A 16,681-nucleotide genomic window follows, 5' to 3' on the forward strand; every position below is an offset into this window, starting at 1 on the left:
TGAATGAGGGTTGGCCATCAAATGGAGAGCAAAGCAAGATCTCCGGCCTATTCACAATATAAAAAACAAAAAATGCTGGAAAAACTCAGCAGGTCTGGCAGGATTTGTGGAGAGTCACCACTTAACGTTTCGGGTCTACTGACCCCTTTCTCTCCAAACCCGCTGAGTTTTTCCAACAATTCCTGATTTGTTTCTGATTTTCAGCAGCTGTAGTGCTTTGCTTTTTTTGTTGTTAGGCATACAAACTTGACTCTATTGGTGTTTGAAGCTTGGTTATTCCAGAAAGGAACGATAGAAATGTGTCACTGGAACTGGTGTAAACAAACATTCAGCACCTTTTCCGGCTCCAAGTGATACCAGTCGGGTTGTTGTGACGTACACTCCCGATATTGGATTGCCCACACAGCGCAACATCAGTCCACCGCCTCGTCCAATCAGCACCCGCTGATCCTTATGAGTCGAGTTCTTTTCACCCAGGCAATGTAGGGTCCGCCTCCCTCCCGCACGCGGAGTGGATCAAGCTCCAGGACCGGTCTGTCACTCAGGAGAGTCCTGTTTCTCCATTGGACGATTTGTTTGTCAATCAGAAAGCGAGCCAGGATAAGGTGATGGTGCTACTTCAGCGAAGCGCTGTCAGGTTGTATCGGTTTAGACGCGTTAAACATCAAATGATCGACCGGCAGGATGGATGGAAACAGCAGCAGTATTATCACTTCTGCAATTCTAGCCATTGATTACATGGACTCTTTACTCCCCGAAAACCCTTTACAAGAGCCGTTTAAAAATGCATGGAACTACATGCTGGACAATTTTACCAAATTTCAAATTGCTACTTGGGGTTCTCTTCTGGTTCACGAAGGCATTTATTTTTTGTTCTGCCTACCGGGTTTTATTTTTCAGTTTATTCCAGCCATGCAGAAGTATAAGATACAAAAGGTAAGAATGGTATGAATGTCATTGTGTGTGTCGTTGGGGAGTCACTTATTTATCGCGGAACTTGGGCATTTTTTGAATTCTACAAAAGTATTATTTTATATTTTAATGGGGATTCATGCAATCAAATGTGGTCAACCGTTTAACGTTAACTAGTTAATGGTTACCATTGTCTCTGGTTGAATTCTTTAGACAATAGAAAAGTCAACAATCTGTAAAAGCTGTCTAGAATTTTGTGCGTGTAAATTGTCATTCAGCATCTTGGTGTCATTAAATGACCACCAGAAAGTGAATTGTATCAAATTGGCGATCATTTGATTTGCAAATATAGAAACAACAAAATCTATAGAGTTAGAACTGTAGTCAGTATTTAACAAAAGTCCGAATCTCAACGACAACTTCGTTTAGGCAAATCGCTGCATAGATTTTCCACACTGTTCGCAATAATTATATTTTATAATGCACATTTGTCCAGTCACGGCTCCAAATTTTGCAGCAGATAGTCGTCACACTGCGAGGAACATTCGATAAAAATGTGTCCAAGCCATACCAAGTAAGGAAGTGTGAGGAGTGACAAGTGGATGTAAATTATGCTTTTTTAAAAAAAGAGCAGGTATACCCCTCCCACCGAGGACTGCATCTATAGTTCCAGCCACAAAAAAAGTTCTTGGCCTCACTTTGGTTGTCCATGCTGTTCGTGCTAATTATTAATACCTTAAGAACCACTATTCTTATTTTTTTAATGATTCTCATCATCCATCATTGTCTAGTATTCTGTAAGAAGTGATATCTCTGAAAGTGGACAGAGTTGGTCACAGGAACTTGTCACTGCAACAGAATGTTGGCTGATTGAGATACTATTTGCAAGAAATATTTGGTACTACTTATATAAAGCTACCATTTAGAACATGAAATATTAACTTAGATTATCACTAACTGTGATAATCTTAACCGTGTTGGTTCTGGTGAAGCTAACTTTGAACAGGACTTGTATTTGATTGTGTTTCATATGGAAAGTTGAAGAGCACAATAAATGGTTTCTCGCTGGCATCCAATCCTCCATCAGCAATAGACACAATTATTCCAGACAAGATTTCTTTCAATACGTGTTTCTATTCTTCAAGCAAACTTTCCTTCTCAGCTTATTTAAACAAATAAATTAACTGTGACATTTGATTTATATTTTTATTTAAGTAGCTAATGCTAACAATATCAATAAATGGAGAGTAACATTATAAAAAAAACACAAACATACCCTAGCATTGTGATCATGTTGCTGAATCAGTCATCTCTTAGGCTCAACTAATGATCCACAGGCTCAACTGATGATCCACAGACTTGACTTCAAGTTCCAAAACAGTAACTGGAGAATATAAATTCTGGGTTAGAAGATAGGAGTAGGAGTTAGTTATTCATTATGATCATGGTTGATGATTGAGCATAATTCCCTAATTCTGCCCTCCCCACACTCCATCCCTTTATTCTTTTAGCCGGGGGAGCTATTTCTCCCTCCTCCTTCTTGAAAACATACAATGTTAGTGAGTTTTGAGAAGATTTGTAGCTCAGGTTGAGGTTCTGGATGTAGGTTTGCTCGCTGAATTGGAGGGTTCATTTCCAGACGTTTCATCACCCTACTAGGTAACATCTTCAGTGGGCCTCCAGGTGAAGTACTGTACATGATTCCTGTTTTCTATTTATATGTTTGGGTTGACAATGTCATTTCCTGTTCTTTTTTCTCAGGGGGTGGTAGATGTGGCCTAACTCGATGTTTGTTGATAGAGTTTCAGTTGGAGTGCCATGCTTCCAGGAATGCTTGTGCATGTCTCTGTTTGGCCTGTCCTAAGATGGATGTGTTGTCCCAGTCGAAGCTGCATCAGAACATTATTTTAACGAGTCAACACACTGCAGCATGGAGGAACTACCTAGAGCAGAGTAAAATCACCTATAGCATGTATTCAAAAAGAATGGGTACCCAATGAACACAATCTGCCGGTTTCTCAGCAACAAACCCAAACAAGCAGACAAAACACGCCCAGAAAACCTAGCCACTCCCCTCCATATCAAAGACATCTCGGAAATGACTGCCAGACTACCCAGACCCTTAGCAGCATGGTAGCACACAAACCCACCAACACACTAAAACAGCAGCTAATGAACTTGAAAGACCCTATACAGACAACAAGCAAAACTAATGTCATTTATAAAGTACCGTGCAAGAACTCTAACAAACACTACATTGGACAAACAGGCAGAAAACTGGCCACCAGGATACATGAACACCAACTAGCCACAAAAAGACATGACCCTCTGTCACTTCGACTGGGATAACACATCCATCTGAGGACAAGCCAAACAGAGACACGCATGAGAATTCCTAGAAGCATGGCATTCCTTCCTGAACTCTATCAACAAACACATTGAGTAGGACTCCATCTACCAGCCCCTGAAAAAAAGAACAAGAAATGACATCACCACAGGAAATGACATCACCAACCCAAATAAACTGAAACATAAAAGTAGAAAGCAGGAATCATGTACAGTGCTTTGCATGGAGGCCCACTGAAGATGCTACCTAGTAGGGTGATGAAACGCCTGGAAATGAACCACACTTTAGTGGTTTTAGGAATATCCTTCCTGTATCTAGGCCTGTTGGAATTTTTTAGGGTTCCATGACAGCATCCCAACCCCCAATTCTCTAAATTCCAGTGAATACAATCTGCACTGACAATTTTCATTGTCAGTCTTACCATCCTAGGAATCAATTTGATAAACCTTCACTGTTCTCTCTCGATTGTAAGAATAACTATCCTCAGACAAGGAAACCAAAACTCTGCACACGATTTCAGGTGTGGCCTCACCAATGCCCTGAGTAATTACCTGAATCCTCTTGCTATGAAGGCTAACATATCATTTGCCTTCTCTACTGCCTGCTGCACCTCTGCGCTTAGATTCAGCAACTGGTGCATGATGTTATCCATGTCCCATTGAGCATTCCCTACTCTCAATTTACAGCCATTCAAGTAATAACCTCCCTTCCTATTTTAACTACCAAAGAAGATCATCTCTCACTATACTGCATCTGCCATGCATTTGTCCACTCATTCAGCTGTCCAAATCACCCTGCAACATCTCAGCATCATCGTCACAACTCACCCTTCCACCCAATTTTGTCTCATCTGCAAATTTTGAGAGATTTTATTTTGTTCCTTCATCTAAATCACTCATGTATATTGTGAATACCTGGCGTCCTAGCAATAATCCCTGCATTATCCCACTAGTTACCATTTGGAAAAACAGGTTTGTTCCTACTTTTTTTCTTGCCTCCCATCAGTTTTTGTCCATCCCAATACACTACCTCAATCCCATGTATTTTAACCTTGCATTTTACTCTTTTACGTGGAACTTTATGAGAAGCCATCTGAAAGTTCAAATAAACCACTGGCTACCCCAATCAACTCCACGTAGTTACATCCTCAAAGGATCCCAGTAGATTTGCCAAGGCTGATTTCCCTTTTGTAAATCCCTGCTGACTATGTCTGATTCTATCACTATTCTTTGGTATAAAACTCTTGATAATGGACGCTAGCATCTTCCTTACTATTGATGTCAGACTCACTGGTCTAAAATTCCCTGTTTTCTCTCTACCTCTATTTGTAAATAGTGGGACCAAAAGAGAATATGCTGGAAAATCTCAGCAGGTCTGGCAGCATCTGTAAGGAGAGAAAAGAGCTGACGTTTCGAGTCTAACTGACCCTTTGTCAAAGCTTAAAAAAAAGGGGAGAAATAGGGAGGTATTTATACGAGGCTGAGAGAAGATGAGTCATAGCTCCAGAAGCAAAGGTAGCAATAAAGAGATGATAATGACAGTGCATAGAGAGATTATAGGGAGATTAGGAGCTGTGAATGGCAATTGTAAATAGTGGGATTGCATTGACTACCCTCCAATCTGTAGGAACTATTCCAGATTCTAAGGAAATTTAGATGACCGCCAATGCATCCACTATTTCTAGACCCACTTCCTGAAGTGCTCTAAGATATAGATTATCAGGCCCTGATATAGATTTATCAGTCTTCTACCCCATCAATTTCCCCAGCACCATTTCTCTACTAATACTGATTTGCTTCAGTTCTTTCCTTTCAAAAAACCTAATATTCCCCATCTTTGCACATTAAAAAACTATTATAAATAAAAGTGACTATGGAAGTTCCAGATTGTTGCAAAACATATCTGGTTCTCAACTGCCCCTTTAGGTAAGATGTTTGTCATCCTTAACTACTCTGGTCTATTTGTGACTGCAGACCCACAGAATTATGAATGACTCTTAATGGCCCTCTGAAATGATCTAGCGATCCACTCAGTTGTGTTCAAGAAGGTGAACCACCACCTTCTCCACATTCTGTGAATAAATAAGTTTTTAAAAAACGATTTGAATTAAATTAAGTATCTGAATTAGATTAGCTGGTTTCAGTCATCATCTAATTGGAACCAAACTTCCAGGGGTTGTTTGTCTGACATGACCTGACCAAGTGAACTTTCTCAATGGTTGCTGTTTAATCAAACCCTAGCCTTTTAGGTTTCTTAGGGAATTCAACAAAATAAACAAGATGGCCAAGTGCCAAATCTTCATGGATTCTGGTAGTGGTCATGGAAGGAGTGAAATCACTGCACACAAACACCATGCAAGGCCTTGGCGACTACTCCTTATGCCAAGAGTTCAAAAAATAGCGCTGAAAATGTGTTGCTGGAAAAGCACAGCAGGTCAGGCAGCATCCAAGGAGCAGGACAGTCGACGTTTCGGGCATGAGCCCTTCTTCAGGAATATGAATTCAGGATTATGAATTCTTCAGGCTCATGCCCGAAACGTCGACTGTCCTGCTCCTTGGATGCTGCCTGACCCGCGCTTTTCCAGCAACACATTTTCAGCTCTGATCTCCAGCATCTGCAGTCCTCACTTTCTCCTTCAAAAAATAGAGGCCGAGCAAGCTCTGTCCCAAAGTTGATAGGTGAGGCATCAATACCTGCATTACTGTGATGTACCTGCACTCCCACTGATTCGTGAAAGAATTGAAACTTGGATAGAATCCCATAATAACTCTGTGATTGTGGCCAGTGAATATTTAGAGCTAGATTATGCGTGCACAAGAAAACTGTATTTGCTTTTGTAAATTAAATTGTCCATATGATGAGACAGTTTGTATTAAAATAATTTTTAATTTTAGGACAAGCCAGAGAGTATTGAGAAACAGTGGAAGTGCTTCAAAGTGCTGCTGTTCAATCACTTCTGTATCCAGCTGCCTCTGATCTGTGGTACTTACTACTTCACTGAATTCTTCAACATTCCGTATAACTGGGAGAAAATGCCACGATGGTAAGATGTGCTTGTCTCATAGCTGTATCAATAAAGTTTTCATCCACAGTTTTTACCTCAAGGGTAGAATTTTCCCATCTTAGCCAGACTCCCAAGCTACATTCAAAAGACACCCTTAACTTATATCAAGTTCGCTTGTCTGTCATACTATATGTTGAACTTTACTGCATTATTAATTTTGAATCTGATATAGTCAGATTATCACAGTACTCTGTCTGGATCTTGCTGTTGCTAAGAAACATGGCACCCATTGTTGCAGTCCTCCTCAATCTTCACTGGTTCCCATACTCCAGAGCATTTCTTCACCAACTCACTCTGCAACCTCTTTCAACCCTCGTTTAGCCAGTAGCAACCACCATTCAGAGTCTTCACCTGTTGTAGATTTCCATACTGAAGTGCTCCTCTGACCTTCATGTGTTACAATATCTCACCCTCTCACTTTCAGAAGCTTGATATGAAATCTATCACTTTAGCCATCACTGTGGTCAGCTTGTTCTCAGAGCCCCTTATGCACTGCTTTGAGGCAGCTTGTTATAATAAGTACAAGTTATTTTCAATGTTAAGAGCAGCAGTTTTTTTTCATGTTATTGAAAATGAAATGAAACACTTGTTAACTAGAATAACAGACAAAATGGTGAGAGATGATTTTCTGAATTTGTGCTACTGATGGGATAGGAAGTTTCATTACCTCAGATTGCATTTCAGAAATTCAGGCCACTAAGTTAAAATGTTTTAAAATCATGAGAGTAGCACCTGAATTCCTAATGTGTAGTGCTGATTGATAAGGCTCTGTGCAACATCAGGAAATTAGTCTTGCGGTTCAATAATGAAATTCCACCAATTCAAGTTCAAAAGAATAGTTTTTACCGATATAATATTCCTAAATGCCACTGCATTATCCTTCTGATACAGGCAGGTCATTGCAATGCAATGCCTGGGTTGTGCTATTATTGAAGATACTTGGCACTACTTCCTGCATAGATTGCTGCACCATAAGAGAATCTACAAATATATTCATAAAGTCCATCATGAATTTACGGTGAGTCACTATTTTTGTTTTGGCATGATGAGGAAATTTTTACGCCACCAGCCGTCCAACACTTATTTACTGTTCCAATGACTTCAAGATTGCATCTTTCTCAACTTCATTTGCCCTTTGTCCTGTTCGCATCTGCATTTTGTATGTGGCCTTGCAGTTGACAGCAATATTATGAATAACCCTAGTAGAGCAGTTTCCTGTGGCTCTATGATTGTTCTTTTTAGGCATGCGAATCATTTGTTGCAGTGGAACCACACCCTGATTCTATGAATCATTTTCTTGGCTATTATGTAAATTAGTTGTTTTATTGATTTTATTTTAAGATGTTGAAAATTATGAATATTAATTTGTTCTTTTTTTTCTGGAGTTGAGAGTGAATGCTTAAAATATTTCACTTGTAACCTAATCAACCAAGCCATTAATTTGGAGTTATCTCATTTATTAAATAATTGCTGATGCCAAACTTCCAGACTCTGCTTTCGAAGGCTTTATTACTAATTCTTGCTTTACTAACACAGAGTTTTTCACTGTGCTTCCACCAGCCTCTATTGTTATCATTTTGTCATTTACAGCAGTGTTTACTTTCAGTGAATGATTGTGTATGTGCCACTCAGTTTTATTTTTCTTCAAATTTCTGTTATCTAGGCGCCATTTGGCATGCAAGCGGAATATGCCCACCCAGCAGAGACACTCATCCTCGGAATGGGTTTCTTCATTGGCATCATGATCTTCTGCAATCATGTAATCCTCCTCTGGGCTTGGGTGATCTTTCGTCTCCTGGAAACAATAGACGTACACAGGTAAAGATGTCATTCAAGTAACATCATTATGCCAATTTGGTTAAAGTTTGAGAATGTATTAAACAAAAGAGGAGGAAATAATCCTTTTGGCATTACTACTTCACTGCAAGCTCATATGATAAATATTATTCTGACACTCTATTGGATCACCAAATACAAATCAGAATATTGAATGACACTCCACTTGATCCATGAGTTTGTTTTGTTATGAATGTAATTTCGTTAAATCAAGTTGTAGTAAACAATTATGGGGAATATTATCAGGAATGAAATTGAAATTGAATTTTACTTGCTTTTATGTTGACACTGTTCAAACCAAATTCTGGGAGTCTATCGTTTACACCATTACATCAAATAACCATATCCTGACAACAGATAGTCTTCAACAATAGCTGAGTCTAGGGTTCAGAGAACATAACCAAATCACTGATGCTTCGTCCTATGGAATCCAATTTGAATCATAGAATCCCTAGAGTGTGGAAGCAGGGCATTTGGTCCATTGAGTCCACATCAACCCTCCAAAGAGCAACCCACTACCCTGTCCCTGCATTTCTTGATCCATCTAACCTGCATATCTTTGGACTCTGGAAAGAAACCACATCACCCAGAAGAAGCCCAGGCAGACACACGGAGAATGTGCAAACTCCACACCGCAGTTGCCTGAGGATGGAATTGAACCTAGGACCCTGGCACTGTGAGGCAGCAGTGCTAACCACTGAGCCACCATATCTCCCCAAAACTAGACAAACATAAAACTAACTTTAGGAATTCTGCATTGATTGTTGGACAAGAACATTATGGCATCCCAAATATGTTTCAAAGGGACAAAACAGTTTCTTGTATGCTGCAGAAGGAGGCCAGTTAGTTTATTGTATCTGCGCTGGATCTTTGAGCATTTTGACTAAGTGCAAATTTCCTGTCTTTTCTCTATAAAAATTTCCCTGTACATTAAGTCTATTTAAATAATGATTTAACACCCCATTGTTCTGGGTGTCCCTATGCATGAATCTCAGAAACTAGAATGCAGGTACAGCAGGTAATAAGGAAGGCAAATGGAATTTTGCCATTTATTACTGAAGGAATGGAGTGCAGAGGTGTTGCTAGAACTGTACAGGGCAGTAATGAGACCACATCTTGAGTATTATGTACAATTTTGGTCCTCTCATTTGAGGAGGGCTGTAGTTTTATTGGAGGCAGTTTAGAGAAGGTTCACTAGATTGATTCTAGAGATGAGAGCATGTCTTATGAAGAGAGGTGGAGCCGTTTAAGTTGTGTTAAATCCATTGTCAAGCTCTATTAATCAAACGGCACCAAGTTTCCACTATTAAATATAAAGAGGTCATTTTTTTTTTTAAAGATCTTTTTACAAATATTGACATTTTAAAACACATTCTGATTCATGGCAGATTTTGCTTTTAGTGATCTGAAAATGCATTTGAGTTCTTGGAAACTCTAGGGAAAAGATCATTCTTCAAAATGGACACACACAGTTTGTGCCATAATTACCAATCACACCCGATGTAGGAGCTCCATAAATTATCAGGTGTTAAAAAGGTTATCAGATTAGTCATGGTCTAACACAATGGCAGAAGAGACTGTAAGGGCTAAATGATCTACTTCTGCTCCAGTGTTTTATGGTCTTATACCATAATGTGAATGAAACACAAATGTCTGAGTAAAGTTGCTCCTTTGCTAATGATTTTTGTTATTTCTTCTCAGTGGTTATGATGTTCCCCTGAATCCATTGCACTTGATTCCATTTTATGGTGGCTCCCGTTTCCATGACTTTCATCACATGAACTTCATTGGAAACTACTCTTCAACCTTCACGTGGTGGGACAAGCTGTTCGGAACAGACTCTCAGTTCCAGATGTACAATGATAAGTTGAAGGAAATGAAAAAGGATCAATAAGAAATAAACAAAACCAATAACATAAAACATAGCAATTTTACTCCAAATTACTATTACTATAAACAGGAAATTGAGGAATCTAATCAATCGCTGAACTGTTTAGCAAATTGGTGCTCTTAATGGGTCCTGATGGCGAAGTTCATTTTGCTACCATCTTTTAATAAATAAAATATTCTAAATGTTTTTCCTGGCATTCACCTGAGGAAGTAGTACTGTTAACTACACAATTATACAGACCAACTCCATTTTCTAATGATTATTATTTGAAATTGTTCCAAAATTTTGGGAGAACTGTCTCGAAGTTGTTTCTCTTTCTGTAAGGAATTTAGGGAAACATTTTCATAATTACTTGTGGTATTGAACCTTTCAATGAATTAGCCCTGGTTTTTTTTTGCAATATTTCCTTATTTTGTTGGAGAAAATATGTTTTTGCAAACGCGTGTTATGCCCTAATTTGAATGACCTTTTTAGATTTGAATTTCTGGAATAATACCTGGAAATATTGGAAATCTTCTTCCAAGGACAAATTACAATTTACAGTTTCTCACTGTCCTAACTGGCGTAAGATAATACAACCAGATGTTTATAATCAATATGTATATTTGCTTATTGTGAAATAGCATCAAATCTTATAGATATCTTGTAATATTTTCACTTGGGCATTCAGGTATGTCATTTGATTCAAAGTCCAAATATTGTCTGCGCTGCTGTCAAGAACTGTAGGTGACATGTTCTGCAAAATTCAATTATTTGGCTTTTTTTATCAGAAAGAATCTCTGGTATAGGGGTCACAGCATGGAAGAGGCTCTCCAGTCTATAGTGCCCACACTGGTCATCAAGCACCAATCTATTCTTGTCCCATTTTCCAGTCGCTGGCCTATAGGCGCATATGCTGTGGCATTTCAGGTGTTCAGCTCCCTTCATAGCTGAATTGGTGAATCCCCTCTGCACCCCTCAAATGTGATCGCATCCTTCCTAGAACTGCACAAAGTACTCCGGTTTTGGCCTAACTATTGTTTTCTACAGCTCCTGCATAACCTTGCTCGTCTTGTAATCAGTATCTTGACTAATAAAAACAAGTGTCCCATTTGCCACCTTATCCACCTGCAACCTTAACTACCTGTCCTGCTGTCGTCAAGGATCTATGGACATCCGTACCAAGGTCCCTCTGATTCTCTGTACTTCCTAAGTCCTACCATTCATCATGTATTCCCTTCTCTCGTTAGTCCACAAAAAATGCATCACCTCACACTTTTCAGGATTAAATTCCATTTGCTATTGTTCTGCCCAGCTAACCAGCCTGTCTATATTGTCCTATAGATTCTCCTCCTTGCTATTTACCTCATCACCAGTTTTCATGTCATCTGCGAACTTATTACTCATACCTCCATTAATGTCTTGATCGTTAATGTACGTTACTAACGGCAAGGTACCCAGCAATATGGCTTCAAATCAGAAAAACAACTTTTGGCCATCACACTCTGTCTCTTGCCACAAAACCAAACTGTTAGACATAGTTATGCAATATTTAAATTTAATGAGGTTTACTCAGTACTAGGGAGTTCTGAAAAGATTTTTTAGCTCAGGTTGAGGTTTTGGATGCAAGCTTGATTGCTGAGCTGGAAGGTTAGTTTTTAAACATTTTGTTACCATACTAGGTAACATCATCAGTGAGCCTCTGGTGAAGCACTAGCATTATGTCCCACTTTCTTTTTGTGTTTAGGTTTCCTTGGGTTGGTGATATCATTTCCTATGTTGATGTAATTTGTTGTGTTGGTGATGTCATTTCCTGTTCTTTTTCTCAGAAGGTGGTAAATGGGGTCCAAGGCAATGTGTTTGTTGATAGATTTCCAGTTGGAATGCCATACTTCTAGGAATTCTCAGGCATGTCTCTGTTTGACTTGTCCCAGGATGGATGTGTTGTCCGCATCAAAGTGGTGTCCTTCCTAATCTATATGCAAGGATACTAGTGATAGTGGGTCATGTCATTTTGTGGCTAGTTGATGTTCATGTATCTTGGTGTTAGTTTTCTGCCTTTTTGTCCAATGTAGTGTTTGCTACAGTTCTTGCAAGGTATTTTGTAAATGACATTCATTTTGCTTGTTATCTATATATGGTCTTTAGCTGCTGTTTTAGTGTGTTATGGTGAGTTTGTGGGCTACCATCATGCCAAGAGGTCTGAGTAGTCTAGCAGTCATTTTCAAGATGTCTTCGATGGAGGAGAGAGCGGCTAGGATTTCTGGGCACGTTTTGACTGCTTGTTTGGGTTTGTTGCTAAGTCGCTCAATATTAAAATGTTTTATAAAATGGATCAAGCTTAGTTCAGATGACATCATTTGTTTATAGTTTATTTCCAGCTGATTCTTCCTGAATTACAACACTTTAACTTCAAAATCCACTTACTTTTGTGTGGAAAATATGTCCCATTAATGTTAATAAAAGAAACTGAAGAATCTAAGATGAAATAAATTCTCAAAATGGAAGTCATTATAGATAACTAAATCTGAAACTGCATGTAAGAGGTTAGGAGATTATATTTGTAAGTTGATATTTTTGGCATTTTTGCTAAAGAGATAAATACCATTTGGTGATTACACTGTTGAGCTTGCTTTATAATAAATCAGTGTGGAGATCTTATTAAATAACATTGAATATTTTCACCCTTTTATGTTAATGGAAAATCGACATATAATTGAAGGTTAGCAAGAGTTTCAGGTAATTCAAAGGACTTTACAGTTACAGGTAACTAATAACGTGGAGGAATGAGTAGGCTTTAAATGATCTTAGCGAGTTTTAATGATCTGTTCTAAGATTGACAACTATTTTAAATACTGATATTAAAAAAAAACAGACTGCTGGTTCAGTGAAAGTTCAATATCAGAATTATGTTCAAGGCTCTACATTGTAAGGCATATAAATATGTTGTAAGTATTATTAGTGTCATCTATGGAAAATATTATATTTTGTTACTTCTCAGGATTGCTATGGTTGTCCAGTTCATTTTCTACTTCTTAAGACTGTCATCCAAATTTCCCAAATGCCCACAGTTTGAATTGCAATTTTTGTTTTTATGGTAGTGAGCTTTGTGATAGTGATTTTCACTTTCAAGAAAGGACCCAAGAGCAGATCTTCGTTTGAAATGATAAACCATTTCACAATATTGAAAAATGCGTATAGTTAAAATCTACATTGTTTTCATCTGAAATCTGCTGCCAAAATTCACCACCCCCTTCCACCTACATTACTTCCCAAGAAGTCAAGCCCATTTTCTTTTCCAATTGCTGCTCCATCTCTCTATCTTTTAAAGTGTAAACTTTTCACTGCACTCATCTGAGTACATGTGACAATAAAGCTAATTCTATTTCTAACTCTTTGAATGAATTGTTGAAGTCAAGCTTTAGGCCCACCTTACTCAAAAACTTCCATTTAAACACACCCAACCTGGCTTTTCAGCCCCCACAGTGCTGGGACTAATTTGCTTAATGCCATAAACTGCATCTCTTGTTAAGAGCAAAATACTGCGGATGCTGGAAATCTGAAACAAACACAATGCTGGAAAAACTCAGCAGGTCTGGCAGCATCAGCAGAGAGAGAAACTAAGTTAACATTTTGAGTCCTGTGTGAGTTTTCCAGGACTTGTTTGTTATTGCACATGTGGTGCTTGACCTGCTGCACCTTCAGATGTTAACATAGTCAACTTGTCCATCCTTTTTTCCAGAATTTTCCCTAATGGTCCCCTGTGAGCTGCCTTACTTCCACTTGTCTCAATGTGTCTAGTACATCACAGCTGCTTATGAATACTCAGTGTCTTGATTGATTCTATGCTAAGTTTTAAAAGTCCACACTTTGTCCAATAATTAAACTGCTGCCTTCTGTAGTTTAACTCTTCAACGTATTTGCAAGGTCAGTCACTGAGACTCACTTCTCTCATGCTTTGCTGCCTTGTCTACTGTGCCCCACATTAACACAACCAAATCTGTTCAAAACCCCACTCCTAACCCCTTTATTACCATTGTTCATTGATTTCTGTTCTGCCAATGCATCAAATTCGTAATCCCCAGCCTCCATTATTAACACTTTTCTGGCCTCACCTACTTGTGCATGTTCCATGAATCTTACATTTCACATTGTGACTTATGCTTTTGTGTCCTTGTGTGCAATCACACCGTTGGTGGCAAAACGTTTGATTGTTCTGGAATTATTTTCTGAGACTCTCTTCCTACATTTTTACACTTGCTACACTTGTTTTGCGTTTTGAAAAAGAAAATCCTCTTATTGACCCTGAAGTTGTCTCTTTAGCAGTTCATTTCCTCAAGTATCTTTGAACAAGCTCAACATTAAACATGATTGGACAATGCAGGTGTTGCAATTTCAATTCTAAAAGTAATGGTTTTACTGCACTTCAGGGTAAGTGAATTTTCACCTAAAAATATGTTTGGGTTCACATTGACATAAATACAAGGCAGAATCTATACTTATCTAAGGCCAGCTGTGTTGGTGGGGTTGGGGCTAAGGATGGAGAATCTGCACAGTCTTCGTCCTTCAGAGATTGATCACAAGATTTGTACTTGGAATGAGAAGTCCCCTTTTCAGGGAACAAAATCTGGCCCATTTCAGTGCCCAGCTGATGTGGTTTGCGTCTGTACAAAGATTGAGCAGATACTAATTTATATTGCTGTCGTTCTCTCCCTGTACTAGCCAGCTGCTGGCCTGATGTTACAACTGGTTAAGACAGGTAGGAGTTGTGGTTTTCGTGGTGCTCACTAGCAAATTTTGCACTTTCTAGTGAGATGTATATTAAAACATGGACTTGTGATTTGAAATGCTAATGTATTATCATTCTAATGATATACATAATGATCTAATGGTTAACCATCAAATCAATTATGGTTTATTAATAAATGTGTTCAGTATGATTACTCCAGAATAACTTAGCAAGTTTTCTTGTTTTTTATTAAGTCTTGTTGACCATGAATTTTATACATTCAAGTTTTAAATAAAATTATTGCCATCAATATTGTGCAGTACATGCTGGGTGCCCAAGTTCTGTAATAATTCCATGATTGTAACTTTCTTATTACATTTAATCAATAAAATTAGATCTTCTAAAACCTTGATTAATTATGGAGTTTATTATCTTATCTACCAAAGATTTTTGTTAGATGGATAATGTGAAATTTAATTGGAGGGAAATTTCTGCATTTTGTTGCCAAGGGCTGATTTACTTTCAAATGGAATTTTCTGTGGCAAACTTGATCTTGCCAGTTTTTCCTCTTTAGAAACTTTGAAGCTGACAGCAAAGACTCATTCAAAATCAATGTCCTGATTTAGGAACCTATTATTCTACTGGTAAAATTGCTGGGATACAATATTTAACTCCAGTTGCCCTGTGAAACCAGAGGAATAGAAAGTTAAAATTGTGAAACTCTTTGCTTACCCTGAAATAATTGGGAATTGACAGATTTGTGACTTAACCTGTTTTTTCTGAGCAGACAAGGGACTCCAGCAGACAGCTGATGTGGTCCTTTCTAATATACGAACTTGGGATTCCTGCTTGACATCATCAAAGTTTGATAGCATTGACTACAAGGCCTGAGCATTAAATGCAATGAATTTCCTGCTGGGCTTATGCAACGTGGAAGTGAGTCTGTGATTGGAACTTATGAAAAGATATGTTGACCCTCTCAATTTCCTCATGAAATCAGGAGAAGCGAGATTGTGGGATATCTTAGTGAGAACTAGCAAACAAAATATCTCAATTTTTATTTGCTTTGCAACTGTATATATTATGTTTTTAATTCAAAAGGCTGTTGAATGACTGCCTCAGTTACATATCAATGAATTAATAGAATTTATTCAAGCCTGTCAAACTAGCATTAAAAACCTTCATCAGATACCTGGACAGCCTGTTTCGGGTTTGAGTAGATTGGCGACAGAGGTCAGAAACAGGTGAGGTGCCAGAAGACTGGAGGTTGGCTAACATGGTGCCACTGTTTAAGAAGGGTGGTAAGGACAAGTCAGGGAACTATAGACCAGTGAGCCTGACATCAGTGGTGGGCAAGTTGTTGGAGGGAATCCTGAGGGACAGGATGTACATGTATTTGGAAAGGCAAGGACTGATTAGGGATAGTCAACATGGCTTTGTGCGTGAGAAATCATGTCTCACAAACTTGATTGATTGAGTTTTTTGAAGAAGTAACAAAGAGGATTGATGAGGGCAGAATGGTACATGTGATCTATATGGACTTCAGTAAGGCGTTCGACAAGGTTCACCATGGGAGACTGATTAAGCAAGGTTAGATCTCACAGAATAAGGGAAAACTAGCCATTTGGATACAGAACTGGCTCAAAGGTAGAAGACAGAGGGTGGTGGTCAAGGGTTGTTTTTCAGACTGGAGGCCTGTGACCAGCGGAGTGCCACAAGGATCGGAGCTGGATCTTCTACTTTTTGTCATTTACATAAATGATTTGGATGTGAGCATAAGAGGTGCAGTTAGTAAATTTGCAGATGATGCCAAAATTGGAGGTGTAGTGGACAGCGAAGAGGGTTACCTCAGATTACAACAGAATCTTGACCAGAAGGGCTAATGGGCTGAGAAGTGGCAGATGGAGTTTAATTCAGATAAAT

The 16,681-nt window shown here is 38.6% G+C and overlaps 1 protein-coding gene across 1 annotated transcript; it reads left to right on the forward strand.

Moving 5' to 3' along the window:
• The first annotated feature begins 603 nt into the window (after positions 1-603).
• Positions 604-15,164, forward strand: LOC132823414 (methylsterol monooxygenase 1-like). Its single transcript, XM_060837228.1, has 5 exons — positions 604-936; positions 6,154-6,302; positions 7,215-7,341; positions 7,987-8,141; positions 9,861-15,164. The coding sequence occupies exons 1-5, from the start codon at positions 685-687 to the stop codon at positions 10,051-10,053; spliced, it is 876 nt and encodes a 291-aa protein (XP_060693211.1). The 5' UTR covers positions 604-684; the 3' UTR covers positions 10,054-15,164.
• The last annotated feature ends 1,517 nt before the right edge of the window (positions 15,165-16,681 follow it).

The sequence above is a fragment of the Hemiscyllium ocellatum genome, chromosome 16 (genome assembly GCF_020745735.1).
Source record: "Hemiscyllium ocellatum isolate sHemOce1 chromosome 16, sHemOce1.pat.X.cur, whole genome shotgun sequence".
Classification (NCBI taxonomy): Eukaryota; Metazoa; Chordata; class Chondrichthyes; order Orectolobiformes; family Hemiscylliidae; genus Hemiscyllium; species Hemiscyllium ocellatum.

Bases quoted from the DNA above. Each gene is read 5' to 3' on its own strand.
- LOC132823414 (XM_060837228.1), top strand. From the start codon at position 685: ATGGATGGAAACAGCAGCAGTATTATCACTTCTGCAATTCTAGCCATT. The intron at 937-6,153 runs GTAAGAATGGTA...TTTTAATTTTAG, and splicing joins AGAAGTATAAGATACAAAAG to GACAAGCCAGAGAGTATTGA. The intron at 8,142-9,860 runs GTAAAGATGTCA...ATTTCTTCTCAG, and splicing joins GAAACAATAGACGTACACAG to TGGTTATGATGTTCCCCTGA.